The sequence below is a fragment of the Heloderma suspectum genome, chromosome 1, assembly GCF_057233095.1.
Source record: "Heloderma suspectum isolate Gila_16-S chromosome 1, 16-S_ref, whole genome shotgun sequence".
NCBI lineage: Eukaryota > Metazoa > Chordata > Lepidosauria > Squamata > Helodermatidae > Heloderma > Heloderma suspectum.
The window spans coordinates 190,875,388-190,902,298 of NC_139458.1; the positions used below are offsets into that span (position 1 = coordinate 190,875,388).

Consider the following 26,911-nt stretch of genomic DNA (forward strand, 5'->3'; position numbering starts at 1 on the left):
CATGCAAAGAAGGAATTGTTCCTCTTGAAGAAATTGTTATCAGAATAACTGATGTGATGAACACACTCAAGCCGATCAATTTTCCTCAGGATATTAGCTCTTCCACAGTCGCTGAAGAAGGAAGGGATCAGTCAATAGATGTTTGGATTAAGTACTTTATGATCAATAAGGCAAATCAAGATTGGCATTTTAACATTGCTCAAATCAACTGTGTTATGAGAATCAATGGAAGGATTGACTCAAAAGGTGCACATATTAGTTAATTCACAGATGCATATGACTTCCACATGTCAACTAAGAAGCACAACAGGGACAAAACACTCTGGCCACAATCTTATACAGGGTTAAGCCTCCTTCAAGCTACTGAAATGGACAGGCTTAAAGGTGCTTAACTATGTATTGGATTGTGGCCTTTGTTCCTTAAAAGGCAGAGAAGAATCCCCTGCCAGTTTCCAGTTCTTAATGTGACAGATTAGCTCTACCTCAAGGCCTTTCACATTTCACACATGCACCCTGAGAAATTATTTCGTATCGTTAGATGTAGATGTAGGAGATGGCAGGGCTGGATGGAATCGGCAACACAAACTCCATTTCCAAACGGACTGTCACTGAACAAGAAACAGTAAAACAGTGGCACCCAGAGGTGAATTTTGAATCACATTTGAAATCAACAACAATAATGGTCAAGTCACATTCTCTTGCATTTTTTTCTCCTGTATGATCAACTCACTGATTGATTTCAAATAAGAGAGATAACAGGATCCAAATTAGTCTGGAACCCCTACCGCTAGCTCTGGAAAAAAAAAACACTACCCCTACCCCATGCCAGACCATGGGGGGGGGGGTGTCCCTCAGCAGAGAGAGGTATCAGCCCTGGCCCCTGTAAAGCCACTATGTAGCCAACAAGGGAAAGACTTTGTGGGACTTGACACCAGCCTAAAAATCTCGCATTTAAAAGGGGGCTTTCTGCTTCCATTTTAAATGCAGGATCCCTTTCCACATGCTTCCTTCCCTCCCCTCCCCCCTCCTTCTCCCCCTTATCTGAGTCTTCCATATTTTTCATTGGTCAAACACAATCGCCTTATGAATGGATAACAATGACCTCTGGACCTAGCGTAAAATTCTATAAAGGAAGTAGGGCAGTAGTGCAATAAAAGCCTCATCTCAAAGCACCCTAGTTTATCTAAAGCAGGGATAGGCAGGAGGTAGATCTCCAGATGTTTTGGATGCCAACTCCCAGAAGCCGACACCAGCATTGCCAACGGTCAGGAACATGGGGGGCTGAAGTTCAACACATCTGGAGATCTACTTTCTGCCCACCCCTGATCTAAAGGACCCAAAGGCCATCCTGCCTACTCCCTAAGATCTGATGGGCATGCGCTTCTCTGCATCCAAACTATGGCCAAGACAAGACTGTCTGGGATGTAAGAGGGAGCCATCTCTGTGGCCTCACCCAGATTAGGGAACCCTCGGGAGATCCACCACCCCCGCTGCCCCCTCCCCCGCTTGTCTTCTGCTCCCTTAAAAAAAAAATCAGACAAGCTTTTAATCTGCCGGGTTAGGATTTTAATGGCTGATCCTGTTGTTTTGGTTGGTGCAGCTGTCTCTTTTATTGTTGCTTTATGAAACGTTCATATGTAGAAATGCAAAAAGCATTTCAATGATGTAAGCTTCCCTGAGAGCTGCTTTTAAAGTGGAAAGTTTGGATATCCATGTTCATAAGCTAAATAAATACATACCTATAAAATGACCTGCTGTGGCCTATCGCTGTAAGTCAGCCTTCTGCAATTCGGTCCCCTCCAGATGCTTTAGATTTCAACTCCCATCAGCACTAGCCAACATGGACAATGGACAGGCATGCTGGGGGTTGTTGTCAGGGCCCTACCGTTAGGCAGAGTGAGGTGGCAGACTCAGGCAGCAGATTCAGGAGGAGGGCAAGGTGTTGGAGGACAGAGATGTATGTGTACCACACAGCCTGTCCTGAGCCCCCTAAGCTACCCTACTGCCCTCAGTTACTTCAAGATTCAACTGCCAATCTGGTTGACTTCTGTACGTGGAATGGAAGGGAGCACCATCTTGTCCTCTGCCTCAGGTAGCCAAACATCTTGGGTCAGCCCTGGTTGTTATCTAAAACATCTGGAGGGCACCAGGTTGAGGAAGGACGCTGTCAAGTGACTACCTGGGCTGGCCATCTTCCAGTTCTCTGGCCAGTGCTGGTTGTTGTTGTTGTTCAGTCGTGTCCGACTCTTCGTGACCCCATGGACCATAGTACGCCAGGCCTTCCTGTCCTGTGCTCTCTCCCGGAGCGTGCTCAAGTTCATATTCATTGCATCCGTGATGCTATCTAGCCATCTCATCCTCTGCCGTCCCCTTCTCCTTTTGCCTTCAGTCTTTCCCAGCATCAGGGTCTTTTCCAGGGAGTTTTCCCTTCGCATTAGGTGGCCAAAATATTGGAGCTTCAGCTTCATTATCTGTCCTTCCAATGAGCACTCAGGGTTGATTTCCTTTAGGATGGACTGATTTGACCTCCTTGCAGTCCAGGGGACTCGTAAGAGTCTTCTCCAGCACCACAGTTCGAAAGCATCAATTCTGCGGCGCTCAGCCTTCCTTATAGTCCAGCTCTCACAGCCATACATTACTACTGGGAAAACCATAGCTTTGATTAGACGGACCTTTGTCGGCAAGGTGATGTCTCTGCTTCTTACTATGCTGTCTAGGTTGGCCATAGCTTTCCTCCCAAGGAGCAAGCGTCTTTTAATTTCATGGCTACAGTCACCGTCTGCGGTGATCTTGGAGCCCAAGAAAGTAAAATCTGTCACTGCTTCCATTTCTTCCCCTTCTATATGCCAGGAAGTGATAGGGCCAGATGACATGATCTTAGTTTTTTTAATGTTGAGTTTCAAACCAGCTTTTGCACTCTCCTCTTTCACCCTCAACAAGAGGCTCTTGAGATCCTCTTCGCTTTCTGCCATTAGGGTGGTATCGTCTGCATATCGGAGGTTGTTGATAATTCTCCCGGCAATCTTAATTCCGACCTCTGATTCATCCAACCCGGCATTTCTCATGATGTACTCTGCATATAAGTTAAATAAGCAGGGTGACAATATGCAGCCTTGTCGTACTCCTTTCCCAATTTGGAACCAATCGGTTGTTCCATCTCTGGTTCTTACTGTTGCTTCTTGACCCTCGTACAGGTTTCTCAGGAGACAGGTTAGGTGGTCTGGTGCTCCCATAAGAATTTGCCACAGTTTGTTGTGATCCACACAATCAAAGGCTTTAGCGTAGTCAATGAAGCAGAAATAGACATTTTTCTGGAATTCTCTTGCTTTCTCCATGATGCAGCGAATGTTGGCGATTTGATCTCTAGTTCCTCTGCCTCTTCGAAACCCAGCTTGTACTTCCGGTAGTTCTCGGTTCGCATACTGCTGAAGCCTAGCTTGTAGGATTTTGAGCATCACCTTGCTGGCATGTGAAATGAGCGCAATGGTGCGGTAGTTTGAACACTCTTTGGCGTTGCCCTTCTTTGGAATTGGAATGTAAACTGACCTTTTCCAGTCTTGTGGCCACTGTTGAGTGTTCCAGATTTGTTGGCATATTGAATGCAGCACTTTAACAGCATCATCTTTTAGGATTTTAAATAGCTCGGCTGGAATACTGTCATCTCCGCTAGCCTTGTTGTTACTAATGCTTCCTAAGGCCCACTTGACTTCACTCTCGAGGATGTCCGGCTCAAGTTCAGTGACCGCACTATCATGGCTATCAGGGACATTCAGATCTTTCCTGTATAGTTCTTCTGTGTATTCTTGCCACCTCTTCTTAATCTCATCTGCTTCTGTTAGGTCCCTGCCTTCTTTGTCCTTTATCATGCCCGTCTTTGCACAAAACGTTCCCTTGAGATCTCCAATTTTCTTGAAGAGATCTCTAGTCTTTCCCATTCTGTTGTTTTCCTCGATTTCTTTGCATTGTTCATTTAAGAAGGCCTTCTTGTCTCTCCTTGCTATTCTCTGGAACTCTGCATTCAGTTGGGTATATCTTCCCTTTTCTCCCTTGCTTTTCGCTTCCCTTCTTTCGTGAGCTACTTGTAAAGCCTCATCAGACAGCCACTTGGCTTTCTTGCATTTCTTTTTCTTTGGGACGGATTTCGTTGCTGCCTCCTGAACAATGTTACGGACCTCCATCCATAGTTCCTCAGGCACTCTGTCTATCAGGTCTAATCCCTGAAATCTATTCCTCACCTCCACTGTATATTCATCAGGGATATGATTTAGGTCATACCTGAAAGGTTTAGTGGTTTTCCCTACGTTCTTCAATTTAAGCCGAAATTTTGCAAGAAGCAGCTCATGATCTGAGCCACAGTCAGCTCCAGGTCTTGTTTTTACTGACTGTATGGAGCTTCTCCATCTTTGGCTGCAAAGGACATAATCAATCTGATTTCGATATTGACCATCTGGTGACGTCCATGTGTAGAGTCACCTCTTGTGCTGTTGGAAAAGAGTGTTTGCTATGATCAGCATGTTCTCTTGGCAAAACTCTATTAGCTTTTGTCCTGCTTCATTTTGTACACCAAGGCCATGCCTGCCTGTTATCCCGGTGATTTCTTGACTTCCTACTTTAGCATTCCAATCCCCTATGATGAAGAGGACATCTTTTTTTGGTGTTAGTTCTAGAAGGTGTTGTAGGTCTTCATAGAACCGATCAACCTCAGCTTCTTCGGCCTCAGTGGTTGGGGCATAGACTTGAATTACTGTGATGTTGAATGGTTTGCCTTGGATTCGTACTGAGATCATTCTATCATTTTTAAGATTGTACCCCAGTACTGCTTTTCCCACCCTTTTGTTGACTATGAGTGCTACTCCATTTCTTCTAAGGGATTCTTGCCCACAATAGTAGATATGATGGTCACCTGAATTAAATTCGCCCATGCCTGTCCATTTTAGTTCGCTGATTCCCAAGATGTCAATGTTCAATCTTGCCATCTCATGTTTGACCACCTCCAGCTTACCTTGATTCATTGATCTGTTAAATCTTTGCCTGAGATTTCATGAGTCACCAGTTCTGCAATGACAGGGTGGGCAATGTGTGGCCCTCCAGATGTTGCTGGATTGCAACTCCCACCGTCTACAGCCAGCATAGCCAATGGTAATGGCTGATGGAAGTTAAAGTCCAACAACATCTGGAGAGCCACATGTTCTCCCGTTCCTATGGGCTTAGGCCCTGACAAGAGGAAGAGATGCTCTATTATTATTTTTAAAATACCAAAGATTGAGGCCTGGTAGGCCCCATCATAAATTAAGCTCCCGATAAACAGGAAGCAATCTCCTGCAGGATGGCTCCATGTGTACGGATGAGGCCACAATGTCCTGCCATTTCCCCCCTTAAACCATCATGTTAGAGGGCAGGATAATTAGAACAACCCTCGATTCCCTCCTGAATCCATTTTTGTGGCTTTAAGAGGAAGCTGGAAAGGAAACAAGCAGCTAGACGATGACCGCAAATTGCCTAAAAAGACTGCTGAGGCCTCCTTGTACCACAGCCCTGAATTTGCTCACTGTCCCGCTCACGCGTCTCCTCGCAAAAGAGCCACAACGGCTTGGGCAGTATCAGCGCCGGTTATTTATCTCCCCAAAAACTTTAATTATATCCAAAGAAAGTGTGTGGCTCTCCTGCATCAATCTAAGAAAGGCACAATAAAATCAGGCTCATTGATTTTTAATTAAAAGGCGATACCTTTGCAATTAGTGAGGCCTGTGCCTGCTCTGCAATCAACACTGGCCTCCATACCGGTGCTGAACTGAACTGTAGCAAATGGCTTCGGCAGCCCACAAAGGTCTCCCGGTGATCCCTCTGCATCACGGGCCTGTCAGAGGGCATGCTCCTTGGTGGGCACTGCTTCAAGACCCCATGAAGCATGGTTGCCATGCTAAAGTTTAAAACCGAACAAGACCAGGACGTGGGGCCAGCGTACTTAATTGTCGGGGTAGAGCATTTGCATCATGTTGTTTGGGCTGCATCAGTTATTATTTATATTTTTATCCTACCCTTCCTCCAAGGAGCTCCAAGTGGCAGGCCTGACCGAAATATTGCAACCTCGTCTGCAAGTTACTGGAAGGGGGCAGTGTTGCAGCTGGTTCATAGGAATTTTGACCGTAGCTAGCCTTAGGATCTCTATAGCCTACAGCGTGGTTTCCTGTGATTTTTTTCCTTTTGCTCCTCCCCTTCTTTCCTCTCTTCTCTGTCCCTCTCTGTCTCTGACCTCCACCATTGCTGGGGGAACATGTGTTTGCTCTCTCGCTCCTGCTGGTGTAACAGAACATGAAATGGACTGAACAAACCCCTTCTGAAACTCTACCTGCATTGTATATGCAAGAATTTTTCTGAGTAAAGCTGTTTTCATTTTTTCACTAAAGAAGTGCGTGGTCTCCTTTTATTGTTCTAAGATAGCCTGTGTGTACGTGGGACTCATAAATGCTCATTCTGTTTTCTCTTTTTGTTTGTCTCTGCTGATTGCCTTTCTAACAGGAGGCATCATTACTAAATAATCCCAACAAGGCCCACTTAATTCTCACAGCAACCCTTTGAGGTAGGCTAGGTTGAGGAGACAGTAATTGGCCCAAACACTCCTGGTAAGCCAAGGGTGCAGATTCTCTTTCTGCCCAAGGCCAAGTTCCATTGGGGAACAGCTCTCAGGGGCAACGTCCCAGGGGTGGGTGGGGCTGAAGGCAAAAGGGGGCGGGGCCAAAAGTAAAATGGGTGGGGCCAACATTTTAAAAATAACAGCCTATTTTAGCTTAAAGCTCTTACTGCCAGTAACTGAGAGACCCTGTTGGGGGAACCATGCAGAAACCAGGAAGCCACCAAACAATCAGCAGTTGGGGGAAAGGGGGGCCAGGGTCCATCTGAGAACCCTGGGAAGCAGGACTGGGACCCCAGGAGGCCCAGACTTGGCCCTGGGCTTGAGGTGTGGCACCTCTGCAGTAAGCTTTGTGGTCAAGCAGGGATTTCAACTTACATTTCCCCAGAGCATCTCTACACCAGCCCATATTTAAAAGGGGGCTTTCTGCTCCCATTTTAAATGCAGGATCACAACGGATTCCCTTTACACACGCTTCCTTTCCCTACCCCCTTGCCCCCTCCTCCTCCCCCTTATCTGAGTCTTCCATATGTTTCATTGATCTCGCCCCTCTTCTTGCAGCTTTCCCTTTTACATCAAGCGGAACACAAGCGCGGGAATTTGAGAACTCAATATCTCCGTTCTATTTAAAAATGGAATAAAGGCCATTTAGTGCAGGAGATGCCCTGGAGGTTCACAACACCATCTAAAGGGCCCGCAAACTTCCGTGAGTGAGCAATCTCAATAACAGGATAAAAGCTCCGTGTGAAGAAGCCCCCTGTCATAATCCAGTGATATCCACCACATCGCACTGACTCGGTTCTTTCCCGGACTCCAGCACAGGCAGCAATGGTGCAACTGAGCATCCCTTTTATATTTGCTGATGTGATACTGACTGTGCTTTTTGACATGTTGAAATGAAGTCAGTGAAGCTTTGCCATCGCCTGATCTCCAGGCCAGGGAAGGCTGATCCTGCATTGCTGAAGGCAAAGGAAGGAACAGTGATGGGAAGCAGCCTGGGGAAAGCCCCACTGGGCTGTTTCATACGTGTTACGGCAGCAGACCCAGTTTTGCCACCATGTGTACGCTCAACAGAAATCCCTGGCCTTGGGTCTCCAACACTGTGCCTGTTGACTGGACCCCTCCCTTGGCACCCACCCAGTTCCCTGCCTCTCCAGAGGCATTTTTCTCATTTTTATTTCAAACAGTGAGGCTGGGGAGCCACAAAGCCAAGCCCTAGCCTCCAGAACTATCTTGATCTCCAAGAATGCCTCTGGTCTTCCAGGAGGATGGCTCCTAGCATGAACAATCAAAAGGCACTGTGCAGCCATTCCAGATTTTCATCCTTAAGGCTGCAATCTTATGCATGTTTAGGCAGGAAAAAAAACCTCCTGCAACTCCCAGCATCCTTCAGCCAGCCACACTGGCTGGGCCATGTTGGGAATTGTAGGATTTTCCCCCCTTATCTAAACATGCATAGGATTGTGCCCAAACAGATCTTTTTTGTGGAAAGAACAAAGATGGAAGCAGTGGTAGGAAAACACCGGAGGGTTACCAGCGGAAGTGGACATTGTCTGAAACACACACACACTGTAAAATTCCATGAATGAGGCAGGGCAATTGCACCATAAAAGCCTTATCAGGAAGCATCCATGAAAAACTCTGTTAAGGAAGAAGAGACAAAATACCTACCCAAAGCCTTTCGAGTGTTGCCGCTAGGAACCCTCTCTCTGGACATTTCTATTAGCCTTTTTGCTTTTCAACCAGGATATAGAGCCTTTCTACATGAGGCATTTATCGTGATTCCTCATTCACTGTAGCTTGGAGGTGCTTTACACAACATCTTCATACTCCAGGGCCTCTACCGTTCTTTGCAACCATTGTAGGGGGGGATGTGTCTAAGGAGGAAAGTCTGGTATTTCTGTGAATGGCGGCATGAGACCCTGGTGCATTTGCACAATTCTGCTATACCACAGCACCACCTAGTAGTTGTGTAACGGAACATACCGAAAGGTGGAGAAAGAAACCCCCTGGAAAAAACACGTGCAAAGGAACTGAGCTTAATCCCACAAAGAACCTGGAAGCAGAAACCAGGGGCAGCCTGTCCTTACAGACGAACTAGGTGGTTGCCTAGGGTGCCAAGTTAAGCAGGGCACCAAATCTGAGGGGGAAATACATTAAAAAAAAAATACAGATAACGAAGATGTCATTACTTCAATTCCTGTATGTGTACAGAGGGAAGATGAACAAGGCTGTGGAGGTGAGTGAGACTGGGGATGGTGGGGCTAAGTCAGGCCATCTGCCTGCCCACCCACCTTTGGGACCCAGTCCTTCCTCGGGCAACTTGGGCTATCCTTCTGCTCTGCTGCTGCTCCCAGTCGGAGGCAGAGAGTGAGAGCCCCCCACCCCCGAGCAGCCACTCCCTTTGCCCTTGGAAGGCTGAGCTAGGGGCTGGCAGCACCTTGGTGTCCCAAGGATGCAATTGGGACCCTTCTTCGAGGGCTGTGGTCATCTCCTCGGTTGATTTTATCAGACCCTCTGTGCTGATACAGTGCTTAGCAAAACAAACAACAGCAGCAGCCAATTTGGGGAGTGCGGTATTATAAACGGTAATATTTCTGCTTCCAAAGTTGCTGGGCGGCGGCGGCGGGGGCGGGGGGTTGCCTCGTCAGTAAATGGAAAACAGGGGTGAAACGTCTCCCAGTTGACCAAAAGCCTCAGCCTAGATCCGCCCTTGGGGTTGGGGGGTGTGGGGTCTGCTGCAACTGCATGGGCGCCAGCGTCTGGCAGCTGCTCTACGGCCGCCCCTGGCAAAAGCCTCAGTAAAGCGGCGGGCTAAAATCCCCATGCAGAAAAACCCATAAGCCAAAGGCTAACAGCAGCACAATCCTATGCACGTCTACTCGAAAAATAAGCCCCGCTGAGTTCAACGGAGCTTACTCCAAAGGAACTGGTGATAGGATCGTGGCCTTAAAGCAAACAAAGAAAGACGTTAGGGCTTCGTGCAAGCCGTGGCCGGGGGGGGGGGGGGAGGCTGTTTGGGTTTGCTGCCGCTGTTTTGGCCTTTCGACGCAGTAGCGGGGCGCGCAAAGCTCCACCCGCAGCAATGCGGCAGCAGGCAAAAAATACGCGGACTCGGATCAGCGGCACCGCAAGGCTTGGAGACCACGGAGCGCCACGCAGTTCTAACGATCTCCCTTTCCCTGCGATCAGGGTATCGAGTCGCGCGGAATTTATTGCAGCTTTTTAAACAGGTCTTAAGGGCGAATATCACCCATCAGCCGCATTGATCTGTCGAGCTTCTTTTTGCAGCCTCTAAGGTTAGAGCGGCGCGGGAGAGGCAGAGCCGGGGTCCGCTTTCCAGCCGAGGCGCGGGCGGACCCACGAAGCCCGAAGCAACGGCGAATGGCGCCACTCCGTGGCTAGAAAAGGACATCTCCCCGCCGGTTGCGGACGCCCGCAAATTGTCTCCTGCCTGGTGTTGTTATTACACTATCAACTGCAGAGAGTGTGTGTGTGTGGGGGGGATAAAGCATCTAATCCTAATCAGGGTTGCCTGGGTATAAGCCAAGGGATCAGTAGAAATAAGGGGACGGATGCCATGAGAGCGATCTCTCCACGTGGCCCATAAATTAATTGACAGGGCAGAACATCCTTCACTGCTTCTCACACTGAAGGAAGCCACATAAAGGATGCAGACATGGAAATAATATCAGCGCAACATCCCTGGTTATGAACCATGAAGGCTCTTAAACAGTTTTCAATCTTTCTTCTTTAATGTTATCACATCCATAAAACATTGTATTTTATTATTGCAATTTATGAGCGAATTTGGCTGTTTATTGCCGGGCATGTGGTTTAAGCAGTTGTGGCCCAGGCTCTTGGCTATGTTCCCCTCCCCCTTCTTTTTCTTACATCATTTGGGCGCCTTTGGTTCCCAGAAAATGTCATCGCTCGAGTGATCTACTTCTCTCGAAACAAAAAAGAAAGCTGCTCAAATGCACGGCTGGGAAAAACAGGGCTTGTGGCCGAATTCCCAAGAACTGCTGTACCCAGAGCTGGCATTAATGGTGGGCATGGCTGGGCACCTGCCAAGGACCCACACCCAGCAGGCACCTACTGACAAGAGTCCCCTGGATAAGAGTCCCCCTCCTCACTCTTACAACCTGCTTATTCACCTGCCTCTTGCTCTGGCCCAGACAACGGGGGGGGGGGGGCAGAGATGCCACGGCCTGCTTCCTCACTGACTCTCTGCCTGTCAAGCAAGCCAGTGGGCGCAACGAGGAGAAAGAGGAGGAGGAGCCAGGGCAGCTGGGGACCATGGTGGTGAGGAAGGGGGCCCATTGAGGGTGTCTTGCTCAAGGGCCCACAGAAACCTGGAGTCAGCCCTGGCTGCGCCCACCAGCAGCCCTGGACAGAGCAACTACAGGCAATGCTGCTGTCACGAAACAAAACGTTAGGCAAGCAGTCCACAGATGTTGGAGCACTGCACTGGCACTGCAGGGCAATATGCTGCGCAACTGTTTAGATGGGCTGTGGAAGGATGATCGGGTTAAGAGTGATATATACAAGTGGAACCTATACCCTTATATCCCCCTCTTATGTGTGGGTGACGCCATTTTGCTACATAAGGAACAGCACTCCCGCCTGAACACTGGAAACAGAGGGAATGCTTTATTGGAAAATTTGAAGTTGGTGTTCTGCGATTGCTGTTGTTAAAACCATGACAATATAAATTAGCTGGAGACAGGCAAAGTTCTCACTGAGATGGTAGATGTGTGATTGGATTGCACCACTTCAGACTGCAGGTAGAGGCTCACATGACTGAATGCTCTTCAGCCAGTCCCTGCACATAGAAAACTAGCAAGTCAGGGAGAAAGCAGTGCCTGAACCCTTCTTCCTGAGATCTAGTTTTCTATGGGGAGGGATTTGGGGCATGAATAAATATTCAGCTGTGTAAGCCCTCATCTCAAAGTGGCACAGCCCAGACACAGGTTTGCCACCTCCAAGAGAACTAGGGGTTAATGTGTATATGTGAGGGCGAGAACAAAGCTCAGTACTCGTTTCCACTTTTGTCAAAGGAAACATGGTTTGTACACATCTGTCAGGAGGGATTGCTTTAGAGAGGGGCAGAGATATCTCTGAGGGATGAAATCAGGAGTCAAATCTGTATTTGAGCATAGATATTTATCATGGTGGTATCCTGCTCTTTCTTTGAGGAGTCTCATCAGTCTATATTGTTGGACTACAATGCCCATCAGCCCTAGGGCTTCTTCACATGGAGGTTTTATCCTGCTATTGAGATTGCTCACTCACAGAAGTTTGCGGGTCCTTTTATGACATTGTCAGCTTCCAGAGGTATTTCCTGGTTATTCCATGTTTAATAGATCTGGAAATAATGAAGTATTAAAATATGTCAGATTGTTGCGCTATTAAAACAGCCACTAGATGGTACATTTTCATTGATTTCTATGGAACCTTGATGATTACAGACTTTCCCTCTCAGCAATCACATGGTTGCTGTCTGGGAGCCCGCTGTAAATGCAGAAAGACTCCACAATGGTAGGACTGCAGATTTTTTCTTTAAGTTAAAAGCAGCTTATGTCAGCATGGACGATGACTGGGGTTATGAGAGTTGTAGTCCAACAACATCTGGAGGTCACAGGTTCCCCTCTTCTGGGACACATGCCTCCTTCCTTCTGTTCTTCAGTGTTTCAAAGAAATCCCCATTAAAATGGTGTGGTTTTGAAAATCCTCTCCAACACTAAAAAAACCCTCAATGGATTTAGTCTTTGCACATCTTATGACACACTAAGGACGCAATCCTATGCATGTTTAGACAGAAAAAAGTCTTACAACTCCCTGCATTCCCCAGCCATGCTGGCTGGGGAATGCTGGGAGTTGTAAGACTTTTTTCTGTCTAAACATGCATAGGATTGCGCCCTAAGGCAGGGATGGAGAACGGGTGGCCCTACTGCAACTCCCATCATCCCTCACTGTTGACTATGGTGGTTAGGGCTGGTGGAAGTTGTAGTCTAACAACATCTGGAAGGCCACAGGGGTGTCCCCTGCCACACTCAGTGGTGCAGCTAGGTAATCTGGACCCTGGACTTAGCTGTCTTATGACCCTTTAGACTTCCATGATCTGTTACTTCGGTTGTGAAGCACAGAGCTAACGTTTCTCTTCTCCCCCTGCAACACCGTTCCATGCTTTATAGCTAACATGCTTGGTATGTTAGAACAGGAGCGACACTGTTTGCCAGCCCTGTTTTTTTAAAAAAATACTCTGTACATTTGCAGCGCTGCATTTTAAACTCACTGAAATCATTGCACAGTCATGACTACAGGAATACAGAGGAGCTTGCTTCTGTTGCCCTCATCACCTGCCACTTTCTGGGTAGTCATCCCCCCCCCGCCCCCAGAGCTGCAAGGCGCTGGACTTTGGCCCCATGTCCAACCCTAACTGCACCGCTGCCTTCACTAGGCCCAGTACCGCTCACCAGCCATGTGCAGCAGCCCAGCAGGGTCTTGATAGACCTGTTTTCATTGCTTGCTTCGGACTGCAACACCAGGGGGCTTGACAAACCGCAACACATGTGGTTGAACGAGTTCTGTTATGTAGGCCGGGGTGGGCAGAAAGTAGCTCTCCAGGTGTTTTGGACTTCAACTCCCAGCATTCTGGGCACTGGCCATGCTGGCTGGGGCTCATGGTAGTTGAAGTCCAAAACGTTTGGAGTCTTCTGCCCACCCCTGATGTAGGCGTTCCTTAATTCTCTCCCCCGCTCTCCTTTAACGCAACTTTCTCACTGCCATTGCATTTCATTGGTTATCTCTCCTTGGTTCACCCTAGCGGCCTCCTCACCACTGCTAGCAACACTAGTGACTTCTTGCACAACAGAAACTTTTACACTGGTATAAGTGAGTGCATCATCCCAAGCTGCATGGTCCTCTTGCTCTGGCAAAAAAGGATGACAGCAGTCGCTCGTTCTTGGCCATTAAATACGTTTTCGTGCAAAGGTTTTAATCGCTTCAAATAGACAACACCCTAATCACAAACCTGTGAACTAGAAATTGAAATGCCAATGTCCTGCTTGCATCTCTTACAGACCCCCATTAGCATAGTGTATGTTGCATGTATAGTGTAGCATGTATACAGCATATTAGAATGTAATTAGTGGGCCCTGCAACAAAATGTTGCAGTGTGGAGCGTTCCTGTTCCTCCTCCATCTGAAATTAGTTTGTTCCTCTCCCCAAATTCAGTAGAGCAAAGGCAGGGGCATGGCAGTCTCAGCCTGCCTTCACTCTGAGCCAAGCACGAGAAAGGGACTAGGGTGGTGTAGTGGTTAGAGTGCTAGACTGGGACTTGAGAGATCCAGGTTCAAGTCCCCACTCAGCCATGAATCTCCTTGGGTGACTGTGGGCCAATCAGTTACTCTCAGCCTAGCCTACCTCACAGAGTTGTTGTGAGGATAACATGGAGAGGAGGATCATGTATGCAGCCTTGAGCTCCCTGGAGGAAAAGGTGGGATATAAATGTAATAAATACAAATACATAAACTGGAAGGCCGTGCGTAGATCATCTGCACCTGATGCGTGGTGAAACCCACCTTATCACTCGGCAGGATGATACCAAGCACCCAGCTACTCCTTTGAGAGGAGGCTTTTGACCCCTCCATAGTCTCTCTCCCGCTATAAGCCACCTCCACACTGACTGCCAGTTGCTCTAACAGTTGTGCACATCCCTTCGTTATTTATTACGTTTCTATACCATCCAATAGCCGAAGCTCTCTGGGCAGTTTACAACAATTAAAACCATAAAATACAACATGATAAAATACAATACAAACGTTCAAAATGACAGTATAAAATAAAAATAAAACCAAAATAAAACCTAGCAGGTGCGAAGATAGAAAATACAGTAACAGATTGAAAACCACAGAAACAGAAAGACTAAAATGTCTGGGAAAATAAGGAGGTCTTCACCTGGGGCCGAAAAGAGCACAACATAGGCGCGAGGCAGGCCACTCAGGGAAGCTCATTCCCCAACCTGGGTGCCACAACAGAAAAGGCTCTCTTCTTAGTAGGCCCCGCCTCACTGTAGGCTCCATGTGGGGCTGCCCTTAAGCCTGGTCCGGAAGCTGGAGCTAGTGCACAATGCAGCAGCTCGGCTGTTGTCGGGAGCTGCCCCTTTTCAGCATGCAACTCCTCTGCTGAGGGAACTGCACCAGCTGCCTATTCGCTACGGGGCCAGGTTTAAGGTATTAGTACTAGCGTACAAAGCCCTAAACAACTTGGGACCAGGATATCTGAGAGAGCGCCTTCTTCCTTACCAACCTGCCTGGTCACTGAGGTCATCAGAGGGCATGCTCCTGGTGGTTCCACGTGGACCTATGGGCCGACTGGAGTCCACCAGGAAAAGAGCCGTCAGCGTAGTGGCCCCCTTCCTATGGAACTCCCTGCCTTTAGAGGAACTCCCTGCCAACATTGTGTTGCTTTCGGCGCCTCCTGAAGACATTATTATTTCGAGAGGCTTTCCCTGACTGACCAACCACAGTTTATTATGTTCAGAATCTGTTCTTTTCAAATGTTTGAGTTGCTTTAATTATGGGGTTTTATTCTTTTTATCTTGCTGTTCACCACTCCGAGATCTTTGATGTGAAGCGGTATAGAAATATTGTAAATAAATAAATAAATATCCTTTGACAGGAGCTCCCAGAGAAGGATGCTGAAGACAATCTTAGGGTCCAGGCAGGTATATATGGAAGGAGACTGTCCTTCAGGTAACCAGGCCCCAAGCCACATAGGGCTTTGAATGTTAATACCAGCACTTTGAATCGGGCCTGGAAATCGACTGGCAGCCAGTGCAGATGCAAAAGTACTGGCATAATATGATCACATTGGCCAGTCCCTATTAACTATCTCGCTGCCCTGTTTTGGACCGGCTGAAGTTTCTGGGCCACTTTCAAAGGCGCCCCATGTGTAACAGCATTGCATCACCATCATCAGAATCTACATTTCTATTGCACCCTCCCTCTAAAAAGCTCAGGCTCTTCCTCCCACTCCTCAGTTGTAACCTCACAACAACCTTGCAGGGTAGATTAGGCTGCGAGAATGTGGACGGGCCAAGGTCAACTGGTGAGTTTTGTGGCTGAGTGGGGATTTGAACCTGGGTCTCCCTGATCCTAATCCAGCACTCTAACCTCTACACTACACTGGCTCATGTAACATCTGTACATGAGAAAGGTGGTATCAGGGACTGGATCTTTGAGGTTGCAGCAAAGAGGGAATTGATGTGAGGGCAGTTCCCCCATTTTCTAATCACTCACACCAGAGGACATCTGTGAAATTAAACATGCCAACAGACAGAAGTCAGGAACTGCCTTGTAAATATATGGTGATTCTGTCACATGGTGATCTGTTGGGACATATAAAATCCTGAGTTCAAAGATCTGCCTCAACCATTATATGGTTCTTTCTTCATATCTGATCTAGTTTTGGCTTTCACTTGGGTGTTGTCTGTTTTTATACTGTTTCTATAGTATTTTAATGAATATTTATTGCTTTTCTATCTGTATTTATTTATTTTATATACATATTATTACATTTTTATATTGTCCAATAGCCAAGGCTGCCTGGGCAATTCACAGTTAAAACCATAAAATACAACTTAACAAGACACAATATAAAACTTTTAAAAGTACCACGTAAAACCAAAGTAAAACACAACAGCAGTTGCAGCCCAGGGAAAGCCTGTGTGAAAACGTGTGTTTTCAGGAGATGTTTAAAAGATGTTACATCTTCTGCCTCTCAAAATGCACGAGGGAGGGTTTGCATATTTTTATATAGTTTTTACCCTGTATGCTGCCTTGACAGGGTTCTACCCTTAAAGGCAGCCTAAAAATCTAGACAGACAGACAGACAGATTAATTCTGGGTTCACTTCCAGTTGCCCTCTCTCAAAAAAGATAGAATTGAAAAAGTTACAGAGAAGGTCAACTATAATGATCAAGAAGTTAGAATACTTCCTCTATATAAAAAAGGTTAAAGTGTTAAGATGGCTGAGGGAGCGCATGGTTGAGGTTTATAAAATTATTAACACTGTGGAAAGAGATCCATTTTTCTCTTAGTCCCTCACAATACTGGAATATAGGGTCACCCAATGAAATTGCTTGACACTAGGTTTGGAACAAGTAAGAAAGTACATCATCTCGCAACATGTAATTCACATATGGAACTTACTATCACAAGATGTGATGAGAGGGCCCTCGCTAAGATAACACTTTTGAGGGGACAGCATCTGAAGAAATAAGTCAAACAGAAGTAACAAAATATGAGATGTTACAGCTAATTAACCCATTAAAACTTAGTAGTGGGTCTGGATGGCATACTCCCAAGAATTCTTCAAGAATTCAATTCAAATGTGAAATTGTTTATCTTCTAACATAAACACGCAACTTGTCACTAAAATTAGCCTCATTAGTGGTGGACTGGAAAGTAGCCAATATAACATCAAGTTTTAAAAAGGGATCCAGAGGAGAGGTGGGATATTACAGACTTTTTACCCTATCATGTAAATTGGAAAAAGACATGATTCAAGTTTAATTATTGAGCACATAGAAGAACAAGATGTGATGAGGAAGAATCAGCATGGCTTCTGCAAGGGGAAGTCCTGACTCACTAACCTTGCTGGGAGCAATCCTATCGTGATTGATGGCCAGGGGTGACTATCTATCCAGTACAGGGCAGGAGGAGTGATGAGGAGCAGATCTCCTCCCACTCCCACTGCCCTGCTTTCATGGCTAGACAGCTGATTTTGGCTGTCTAGCCATGGGACCTCAGAGCACAGGGAGAGGTGGCCGGATGACACATAAGAAGTGTCATATTGGCACCTCCACCCACCCCCAGGAACACCCCTTTTTCCCCACTCCATGCTGCTCTTCTGAGCACAGAGCGTGGGGCCAATCCAGCCTTCCATCCTTCCAAGGTCGGTAAAATGAGTACCCAGCTTGCTGGGGGAAAGGTAGTCACGACTGGGGAAGGCAATGGCAAACCATCCCGCTATAGTCTGCCATGAAAACGCCAGCATAAGCGGCATCCCGCTAAGGGTCAGTAATGACCCAGTGCTTGCACAGGAGGAATCTTTCCTTTCCTTTCCTAAAACCTATCCTTTTCCCAGGCATTTGGCAGCACACAATGAGTTTTAATCAGTCCTGGGTGTGTCTTTAGTTTTGACTGGCTGTTCAAAGTTGTTTTTAGCTATATGTTGTTTGTGTATATTGTCTGTTTGCTTTTATGTATATGGCTTTTAAACTTTGTATATTGTACTTTAATGTTTTAACTTCTGTAAACAGAGAGCTTCAGCTATGGGGCGGTATAGAAATGTAATAAATAATAATAACAAAGGCTCCTGAGTAACCTTAGCAGTCATGGGACAAGCAGAAAGGCCAAGTAACAGAGAGTCAGACTGACCATTTCACAATGAAAGGGTATAAACAATGGGGTTCTCCAGAAATCTGTATTGAGACCAGTACTATTTAATGGTAGCCAGGTTTGTGGTTGACCCCAAATTATTCAGGTTGATGAAAACCGGAGCAGATTGTGGAGCACTCCAGAAGTATCTCTCCGAACTGGGTGAATTCAGTGTAAGTAAATGACAGTCGTGCACCATCATTTACTAAGGCAAAGAAACCCTAACTTCACATACAGATTGATAGGCGGTGCCTTCCAGAAAAAGGCTTTTATCACCATCGCCCTGCCCCATTCATACAATGTTACAGGGGAGGGGGGCGGTTTACACAATGTTTCCTCCCACTTATAACCCTTCCATGTTTTCCCACTGCTTCTTCAGTCTTTTCTCTTCCCGCAGAAAAGCCGTTAATGAGAAAAAGACAGAATAGCTGCTTAACGCCTTCTAATTAGTAGTGCTGGGAGCCCTCTGTATAGAAGCACCCAGGGTCTAAATGGGCAGCGACCGGCAAGAGAAAGATCTTGGGAGTCATAGCTGATAGCCCAGTGAAAACGTCAACTCGGTATTACACAATGGTGAAAAGGGCAAATTCCATTAGGGTCTCTAGCCAGATGCAACCTCCTTTTCCTTTGAGGATAGGTTTGGAAGTAGTAAGAAAGTTGTTCTTGAAAGCTATTTCAGGTACAATGGAGATAAGGTGGGGATATTTGCTGAAGCAGGAAACCTTTGGAAGTGCTAACATTGCATATGAAGAAAGTGCATGTATATTGCATTACTTAGGAACAGGTATTGCCATATTAGATCATGGCTCTATGCTTAATCATGTATCATAGCAAACCTTGAGTGGGGCAGGGGAAAGGATAATATAGAGGCTTTCTGCACAGGGCATTTATTGTGCGCTCGTGTGTCCACACTTACAGTAGTTTGTGGGTCCTTTACACACCGTCATCCTCCAGGGCCTTTCCTGTGCTTTGCACCCATTATAACAGGGTTTTTTCTAACTATGAAAGTCTGGTAATTCTGTGCATCCTTTCAGTCATAGGGCATTGCTTCCTCTATGTCAGGGGTGGGCAACTTGTGGCCCTCCAGATGTTTTATCCTACAACTGCCATCAGCCTGAGCTAGCAGCACAGCCAATGGAAAGGGGCTGTGGGAGTTATAGGCCAAAACATCTGGGGGGCCACTAGTTGCCTGCCCCTGCCAGTGGATGCAACCACATTTCAATAATGCAAACTTTGGTTCTGACCATTCAAAGATTAGAAGCCCAAAGGCAAAAAGCAAAATCATCTGCTCATACCAAGACTGGAAAACCTCTTCAGTCCTAGTGCACTCAAGGGAAATTGCTCTACATATGCCATTTATATTTCCTGATAATACTCAGGATATACAAAATGAACATCTTTTCATTTCCACTTTTTTTTACAAGCCGGAATAAATAATACTGCTGGACAGCCAACCAACCCACTTAAGCAAAATACTAGCTGATTTAGCTCTATTAAAGTCAATGAGACTTAAATCGGTTTAAACCCAAGTGCTTCAGCTTAATTGGGTTGTGAACTGGACTGTTAGTAGTTGTTTAGCATGCAATTTCTTAATTGTCCATAATGCAGTGATGTCATTCCGCCTCTTTCCCCTTCTCTCCAGTTGTGGTGAAATTCGAAAGACTGGCGTGGCATGCCTTCGTGCACTATTCACGAAGGTCAGAAGCAGGCCTGCTTGTGAATCTCTATCCTGGCCTCATTGCACAACATGGACAAAAGATAACACTTGCTTCACACAGTGCATAGCCAAACTATGGAACTCGCTACCACAGGATGTAGTGATAGCCACCAATTTGGATGGCTTTAAAAGGGGGTTGGACAAATTCCTGGAGAGAAAGGCTATCGATGGCTACTAGTCCTGATGGCTATGTGCTACCACCAGTACCAGAGGCAGTGAGCCTCTGTACACCAGTTGCTGGGGAACATGGGCGAGAGGGTGCTGTTGTGCTCATGCCCTGCTTGTGGTTTCCTGGTCGACAGCTGGTTGGCCAGTGTGTGAACAGAATGCTGGACCAGATGGACTGTTGGTCCAATCCAGCATGGCTCTTCTTATGTTCTTATGATTAGAGAAATACTGTCTCCCACAATATGTTGCAGTTTAGATCTCCAGGTTTGTTGAGCCAGCCCTGCTGCATGCTTAAAATCAAAGGAAGTCAACAAGCGCTTTGGCCTACATAGGAAATTAAAGCCTGTACTTTTTAAAAGAACAGCTGCACATATTTTCTTTCCTTGTCGCTTTTCTTTTGATGGTTGTCGAGGAAGTATATTTATATATTTTAAAAATTCATTAAATAAACCAGATAAAACCATAAGGCTTTGTACTTAATGGGATCTGTAAGAAATATCTATTTAAAAATAATATTTGCATAGTAATAGAGCCTAATTAGCAGGAGATGGAAGGCATTTCTCTTTTTCTATCAGGCAATCCCCTCCTCCTGTACTGGACGGTGTAAATCAATTCGAAGCTATGGCAAATGTAAATCAATACTAGTTATATTACTACTAAAAAATAATAAAGAATCCATTCTCTATTCTTTGGTTTCTAGCTCTACATTCCAGAAATTTCTAATATTTAACTTTCTTCTTTCTAATTCCAGGGAACATTTACAAGTATTGTTGGAAAAGATCATGTAATCTTTAGAGAGAGTGTGCATTTTTCAAATCCAGAGCAAATTAACATAATATTCAGTGGTCTTTTTTCATATCAACAAGGTGGCAGAGGAATAACTAAAAGCAGAGGAGGAAATACTATTCTAAAACAAATGTGGGTATTCCTTTAAAAAAAAAAGAAAAAGAGGGAGAGTGCCAGAACAATGTGCATTTCAGGGAGGAAAAATGTGTTGTTCTCTCAGTTGTGACTTTGTTAACAATTTGGGAGCATCCATTGTATTACTACTGCAGTGTTATTGAGCCAGTTTTATTAAGGCAAATTTATAGCAATGTTAGAAATTAATACCACTCTGATTTCCACCACAGCCTGCCTTTATTGAATGCCATGGGGCATATTAATCAGTAAAGCCAAGTAGTGCATGAAATAAAAGTATAAATTAACCTGTAACATGAATGTAAAATGGGGTTTAATAAAAGAGAAATAAATACCACTTTAATGATAATCAAGCAGCCCTGCTTAACCAAGCATAGAGTGTAATAATGCTGAAAACAACCCACTGATATACATTTAAATTAAGTTTAAAGCCATGACAGAAACAAACAAAAATTATGAAATCCAAAGTTCAAACTAAGACTGGAATCATTACGTTCAACCTCTGGAACTCCATTTGAATAAATATGTTCTCCAACATCAGGAACAGCATGTACTTCAAATTAGAGAACTTTTCCTCTACAACTAGTAAATAACAGGATTGATAATGTTGTGAAACTTTTTCCACAAACAGAAGAACAATATTGGGATATTTCCTACATGAGGCATTTAACCCGCCACTTTACCAAGGCTTCTGCTTCCAGATTCTTTGTGTGATTATGATTGGCTCCTTTACTCATGTTTTTTTCCAGAGGGTTTCTTTCTCTGCCTTTCTATATGTTCCATTACAAAACCTCTAGGTGGTGCTGTGGTATAGCAGATTTGCACAAATACATGAGGGTTTCATGCGGCCTTTCACAAATATACCAGATATTCCTTGTTAGGAAAAAAAATGCTAGAATAGTTGCAAAGCATGGGCAACGCCCTGAAGGATGACGATGTTGTGTAAAGCACCTGCAAACTACTGTGAGTGAGGAATCATGAGCGCACGATAAATGCCTCCTGTAGAATCATGTACCTCATTAATTACAGAACAATCCTACCCCCTGCCAAAGGCTGTCAGGGGAGGGGGGCGGTTAAGATGGGGCAGAAGTCAGTGGAGGCTGGTGGCTCCAATGTCAGTGGGCTGTGAATCCACTCTGGGTTTCATTCAGAACCAGTCAGAACTCTAAAAGAGCTATCCAAGGTGCTGAACCTATTTGGTGTGTTGGTTCAGCACTCTGGATGGCTCCTTTGGAGTTCTGACTGGTTCTGACTGAAACCCAGAATGGAATCACAGCCCCACTGACTTTGGAGCCACCAGCTTCCACTGGCAGAAGTAACACTCAGCTGGTGAAGAGGAGCTGCACCAACACAGCAGCACCTCTCCCTCAGAAGGTCCTGGAGCATCCATGGAAACATCTGCAGGCATAAGAGGGGCCTACTATGGGGTGTTTCGGGGGCTGTTGGGACATGCTGGAAGTGGCCTTGGTTCCATCTAGGGCTAGCATCAAGGGTAGGCATGGGTGGGCACCTGCCGAGGGCCCGCACCCCAGGAGGGGCCCACTGACAAGAGCCCCCTGGAGTTACTGCTCCTCCTCTTCACCGTTGCAACCTGCTTGTTCACCCATCGTTATCTCTGGTAAGGGGGACGAGCAGTGGATGCCCCGGCCTGCTTGCTCCCTGGCTCTCTCTGCCGGGCAAGTGGGAGCAACGATGGGAAAGAGGAAGAGGAGCAAGAGCCACTGAAGACAATGGCGGCGAGGCGGTAGGCTCGCCGAGGGAGGGCGCCCACGGAGGGTGGCCTGCCCTCAAGGGCCCTCAGAAACCTGGAGCCTACGCTGGTGCCACTGTACCCAAAGCCCCCTCATCCCCCCTGCCAGCCCTGGATCATGCCCCGTAACTACTCCAGCCTGAAGCTAACACAGTTAATTTCCCTCCCATTATTTCAGCAGAAACAAACATTTAAAGGGGAAAAAAGTAAAAATACCAGAGAAAACCTGTTGCCCCCCACCCCCACCCCGCCCCTCCCACTCCGAATGCGGTGAGCCAGCAGGGCACTGGATTTGGCAGCAGCCCCACTGTACATGGCCCACTACCCCAGGTCCTTAGGATTGCTCTATGAGCAAGGAAGGGGCAGAGCAATGCCCCTTACTTACTCACAGAGCAATCCTATTCATGTCTAATCAGAAGTAAGCCTCCCTGAGTTCAGTGGGACTTACTCCTGGATAAGTGCATAGACAGGATTGCAGACTTGCTTACTTTGGCTGCAATTCTAGACTCACTTAGCTGGGAGTCAGCCTCACTGAACTCAGTAGGGCATACTTTTGTGCAGACATAAATAGGATTCTATTATTACGTTTGTTTGTTTGTTTATTATTACATTTATATCCCACATTTTTTCCTCTTGCAAGGAACCCAAGGGGCGTACGTGGTCCTCCTCCTCTCCATTTTATCATCACTACAACCCTGTGAGGTGGGTTAGGCTGAGAGTCAATGACTGGCCCAAAGGCACCCCGTGAGCTTTGTGGCTAAGCAGGGACTAGAACCCGGATCTTCCCAGTCTATACTCTATCCTCTACACCATGCTGGCTCTCATTCATTTAAGGCACTTCTATCCTGCTTTTCAGCAGGAGCTGTCAAGGCAGCTCACAAGAGATTTTTAAAAAACATCATCCCATATGCACCTAATATTCTTTCTCAGACAGAGGTGCTTCTCCAAGTGTTCCTGCCTTTACAGGAAAGGTGAGTGGCGGTCAGGGTTAGAGCTTGCTCTGTGGTGGCACTCTGGCTATGGAATTCCCCCCACAGTGATGCTTAGCTGGTGCCAACTTTGCTACATTTTAGGAGCAAAGTGAAAACAGTTCTCTTTGTCCAGGCTTTTAGTAGCGCTCCTGATAGTTTATGGACTTTAATTCGGGGGTGGGGGGGTGGGGGTGTTTAAATTGTAACTGTTTGAATCTAATTTTAGACTGCCTTCGCTATTTTAGGGTACAGTCCTATGCATGTTTACACATGGCTGGCTGGAGAATGTTGGGAGTTGTAGGATTCTACCCTTAAAACTCCGTCAATAAGTATGTTTTAGGTGTGCAACTCTGATAATTGTTTAATGATATTTTTTGTTTTATTTGAATTTGGAAACCATCTCAGGAACCTTCTTGTAAGACTGAAAGTCAGGATTTTAAAAAACAAAAACAACCGTAAATAAATAAATAACCAAACTGACAAATAATGCTATAAAATTAATTTACGACAACAGCAAGGAGTTAAAACAGCAGCAGCAAGCATCAAAATAGCTCAACTCCACAATCATACCACAAAATGCCCAGGTGAACGCAGTAGTTTTTAACTAAAAGTTGAGGCCTGTGGTCCCTGGGTGAGCATCGCAGGAACCATAGGCTTGTTTGGACTCCCCCCTCCGAGGTCAGAGATAGTGCTCTGACCTTGGAAGGGGGAGTTGGAGATCCACCCCCCCCCACCCCTTGCAGCCAACGCAGTAAGAACCATGCCAGCTGCCCTCCAAGGTCAGAAAAGCGATATGGGGAGGAGGCCGGTGCGGGGAGGAGGCTGGAGAGGCCAGGATACAATTTATCCTGAGCCTCCCCCAGCCTCTTTCCCCCTACTCTGAAGCACCCTCTCAAGACGGGCTTAAAAGCCCATCTAGCAAATTCTGCAGGGCGGGAGGATGGGGAGATGAAGATCGCCTCCACTGTGCCTCCCATCCTGCATTGGACAATCAGACACCTCCAAGTTCAGAGGTTCCGATCACTGAGGGCACAATCGATAGGATTGTACCCTGAATGGATTTTCTCAATACATGCAAACGCTGAATATTTTTAAAATTTTATCCCAGTGGGGACAGTGGGAAGTAACACCTGAACATTCAGGAAAGGGAAGCAGTCATTACCTGTCAAGAGTGCCCTAGCTGCCTCTTACAGTCCCATCCAGTAGCCAACTCAGGACACAGATGACGAGGATCCTTTCCGAGGCTTTATTCCTTTACAACTTAATGACTCTTTCAGATGCTAATCACCAGCGACTAAGCAAGGAACTGCACTGGGGTAGTTAGCAGAGTAGCCTAAGCTCCAGGTAAGGCAGTTGGTCCCCGTTTGAAGGAGGAGGGTGGGAAGACTCTGAACTTATGGGCTATGGAGAGGTCCTCCCCCTTACCCTTGGGTCCTCAGGATGCAACCATTGTTTTAGCGCCAAGCGAGCAGAGCGCCTCAACTTGGTGCCCTCCACCTGGCGCCGCCCCCTGCATCTGTGCCGAGCGTCCAGCAAGGCCCCCTCCCCTGCTCTCTCGCTGCCAGGGTCACTATCTCTCCCAGGAATGCAGGCAGGGGGAATCTCTCCCTGCTGCTGTGCCTGTGAGCGACGAGCGAGCTCCTGTCCCACGGGTTGTTGCTCTTCCTCAGAATCAAAACTACTCTGGGTTTCTATGGGCTCAGTTTCCACCCTGACATCACCAGCCAGAGCTCATTAGTGGCCAGAGCTCATTACCAGCCAGTCTTAGGACCAACATTTTCTCTAATGGGGCAAATAGCAGCTAGGGGGTGATTTCCATTGGGAAAATGGCATGGGGTGGGGAGGACAACGCTCCCCCAGCAGCATGGCCCCCTTGATTTGACAAGCCCCCTTGTGGCTGCTTTTTGCAAAATAAAAAACTAAGGGCGCAATCCTGTGGGGATAGGCGGCCGCCTCCAAACTCGGAGATGACTGCCTATCCAATGCAGGGCAGGAGAAGCACGGAGGGGATTGTCCCCTCCACGCTTCTCCTGCCCTGCATTTGCAGCTAGACAGACAATTTCAGCTGTCTAGCTGTGGGAAGATGGAGCAGGGAGGAGGCTGCCGGACGACACATAGGATGTGTCATACCAGCATTTCTGCCTCCCCACCCCAGAACGCCCCTTGGAACGCCCCAATTTCGCCACCCCGTGCTCCTCCTCCGAGCAAGGCAGCACAGAAGGGGGGGAAGGTCAGTTCTCTGGGAACAGTCCTCAGAGCATGGGCTCCGAGGTCGGTTCCTGGAAAACCACATATCCTATGGCTGTCTAGCTGCTGACTAGTGGCCATAGGATTGCTCCCTAAGAAATGGAATAATACTGTCGGCAGGCTATTATTTAATACTATCAGCCAAAATCATGAATATATTTTCAAGCACTTTAATGATCACTTGGAAATCTTACCCTACTTCAGTTAATTCACATTGCTACTATTCACAAATTACGTTTTCCCTACTTTAAATGTCACCAGACCACCTCCAGCTAGTGCAAGAGAAGACATCCAAGAAGGTGGCCAATACGGCCTTGTGTCTAGATACAGTTCCTTCATTATGTGATCGGTGACCATCTGACAGTATGTATCCCTTCTTGCTGCAGTTCCTGCCCACTGCCATGTCCTTTGTCATTTTCCTTCCTAGTATCCCCTAAATGGACAAGATCAGGGGAAATTGTGTCATTTTCACTCCAAATGCCCTCTGATGAAACTGACGAACTGGGCAGAGGGGGGCTTGTCCATTTCATGAATGGCTGGCTCCAGTATCAGTTAAAGCTGTTAAGACTAGAGGGAAACCATGTCAAATCACAGGACTTGGTATTTGTTTAGTTTTTGTTTTCCTTTAAAAGGGCATACAGTGCCACTTGTGTACATAGTAAAAAAATAAAAATCAGACAAGGCGTCTGCAAAATTGACAAGACATTCCCTAGACTATCAGCTTCAGAGACTAGAGGGGGTGGGTGGATGAAATGGTGAAATTGGCAGGATATTCTCCCAACCTTGTCAGTTTCAATGGAGACTAGAGGGAAATAGCCAAGCCTCAGATGACTAGGGCCACTCAGTCAGGAGAGCTGTGTTGCATCTCTAAGGACATTTCTACACCAGCCTAAAATCCTGCATTTAGAACGGGGCTTTCTGCTTCCGTTTTAAATGCAGGATCACCACTGACTCCCTTTACACGTGCTGCCTTCCCCCCCTTCTCCCTGTATCTGAGTCTTCCATTATCTTTCATTGATCTTGCTCCTCTTCTTGCTGCTTTAAGTCTTTTCACGGAGGAAA

At 46.5% G+C, this 26,911-nt stretch overlaps 1 protein-coding gene across 36 annotated transcripts in view; it reads right to left on the bottom strand.

The window, feature by feature from the left end:
- Nucleotides 1-26,911, bottom strand: part of LOC146358556 (uncharacterized) — a 271,819-nt gene that overhangs the window by 215,847 nt on the left and 29,061 nt on the right. For 21 of the 36 annotated variants that reach the window (XR_014784921.1, XR_014784922.1, XR_014784915.1 and 18 more), the window contains one exon: nt 11,927-11,999. The exons of 6 other annotated variants lie outside the window; for them this stretch is intronic. Coding sequence is in view for 5 of the 30 variants with exons in the window: in XM_084814297.1 (XP_084670423.1) it covers nt 16,849-16,906 (58 nt within the window). In the remaining 25 variants the exon portion in view is untranslated. Of the gene's footprint in view, nt 1-11,926; nt 12,000-16,848; nt 16,907-26,911 lie in introns of all 36 variants that reach the window. 9 more of the 36 variants (XR_014784897.1, XR_014784893.1, XM_084814297.1 and 6 more) reach the window with 2 other exon arrangements.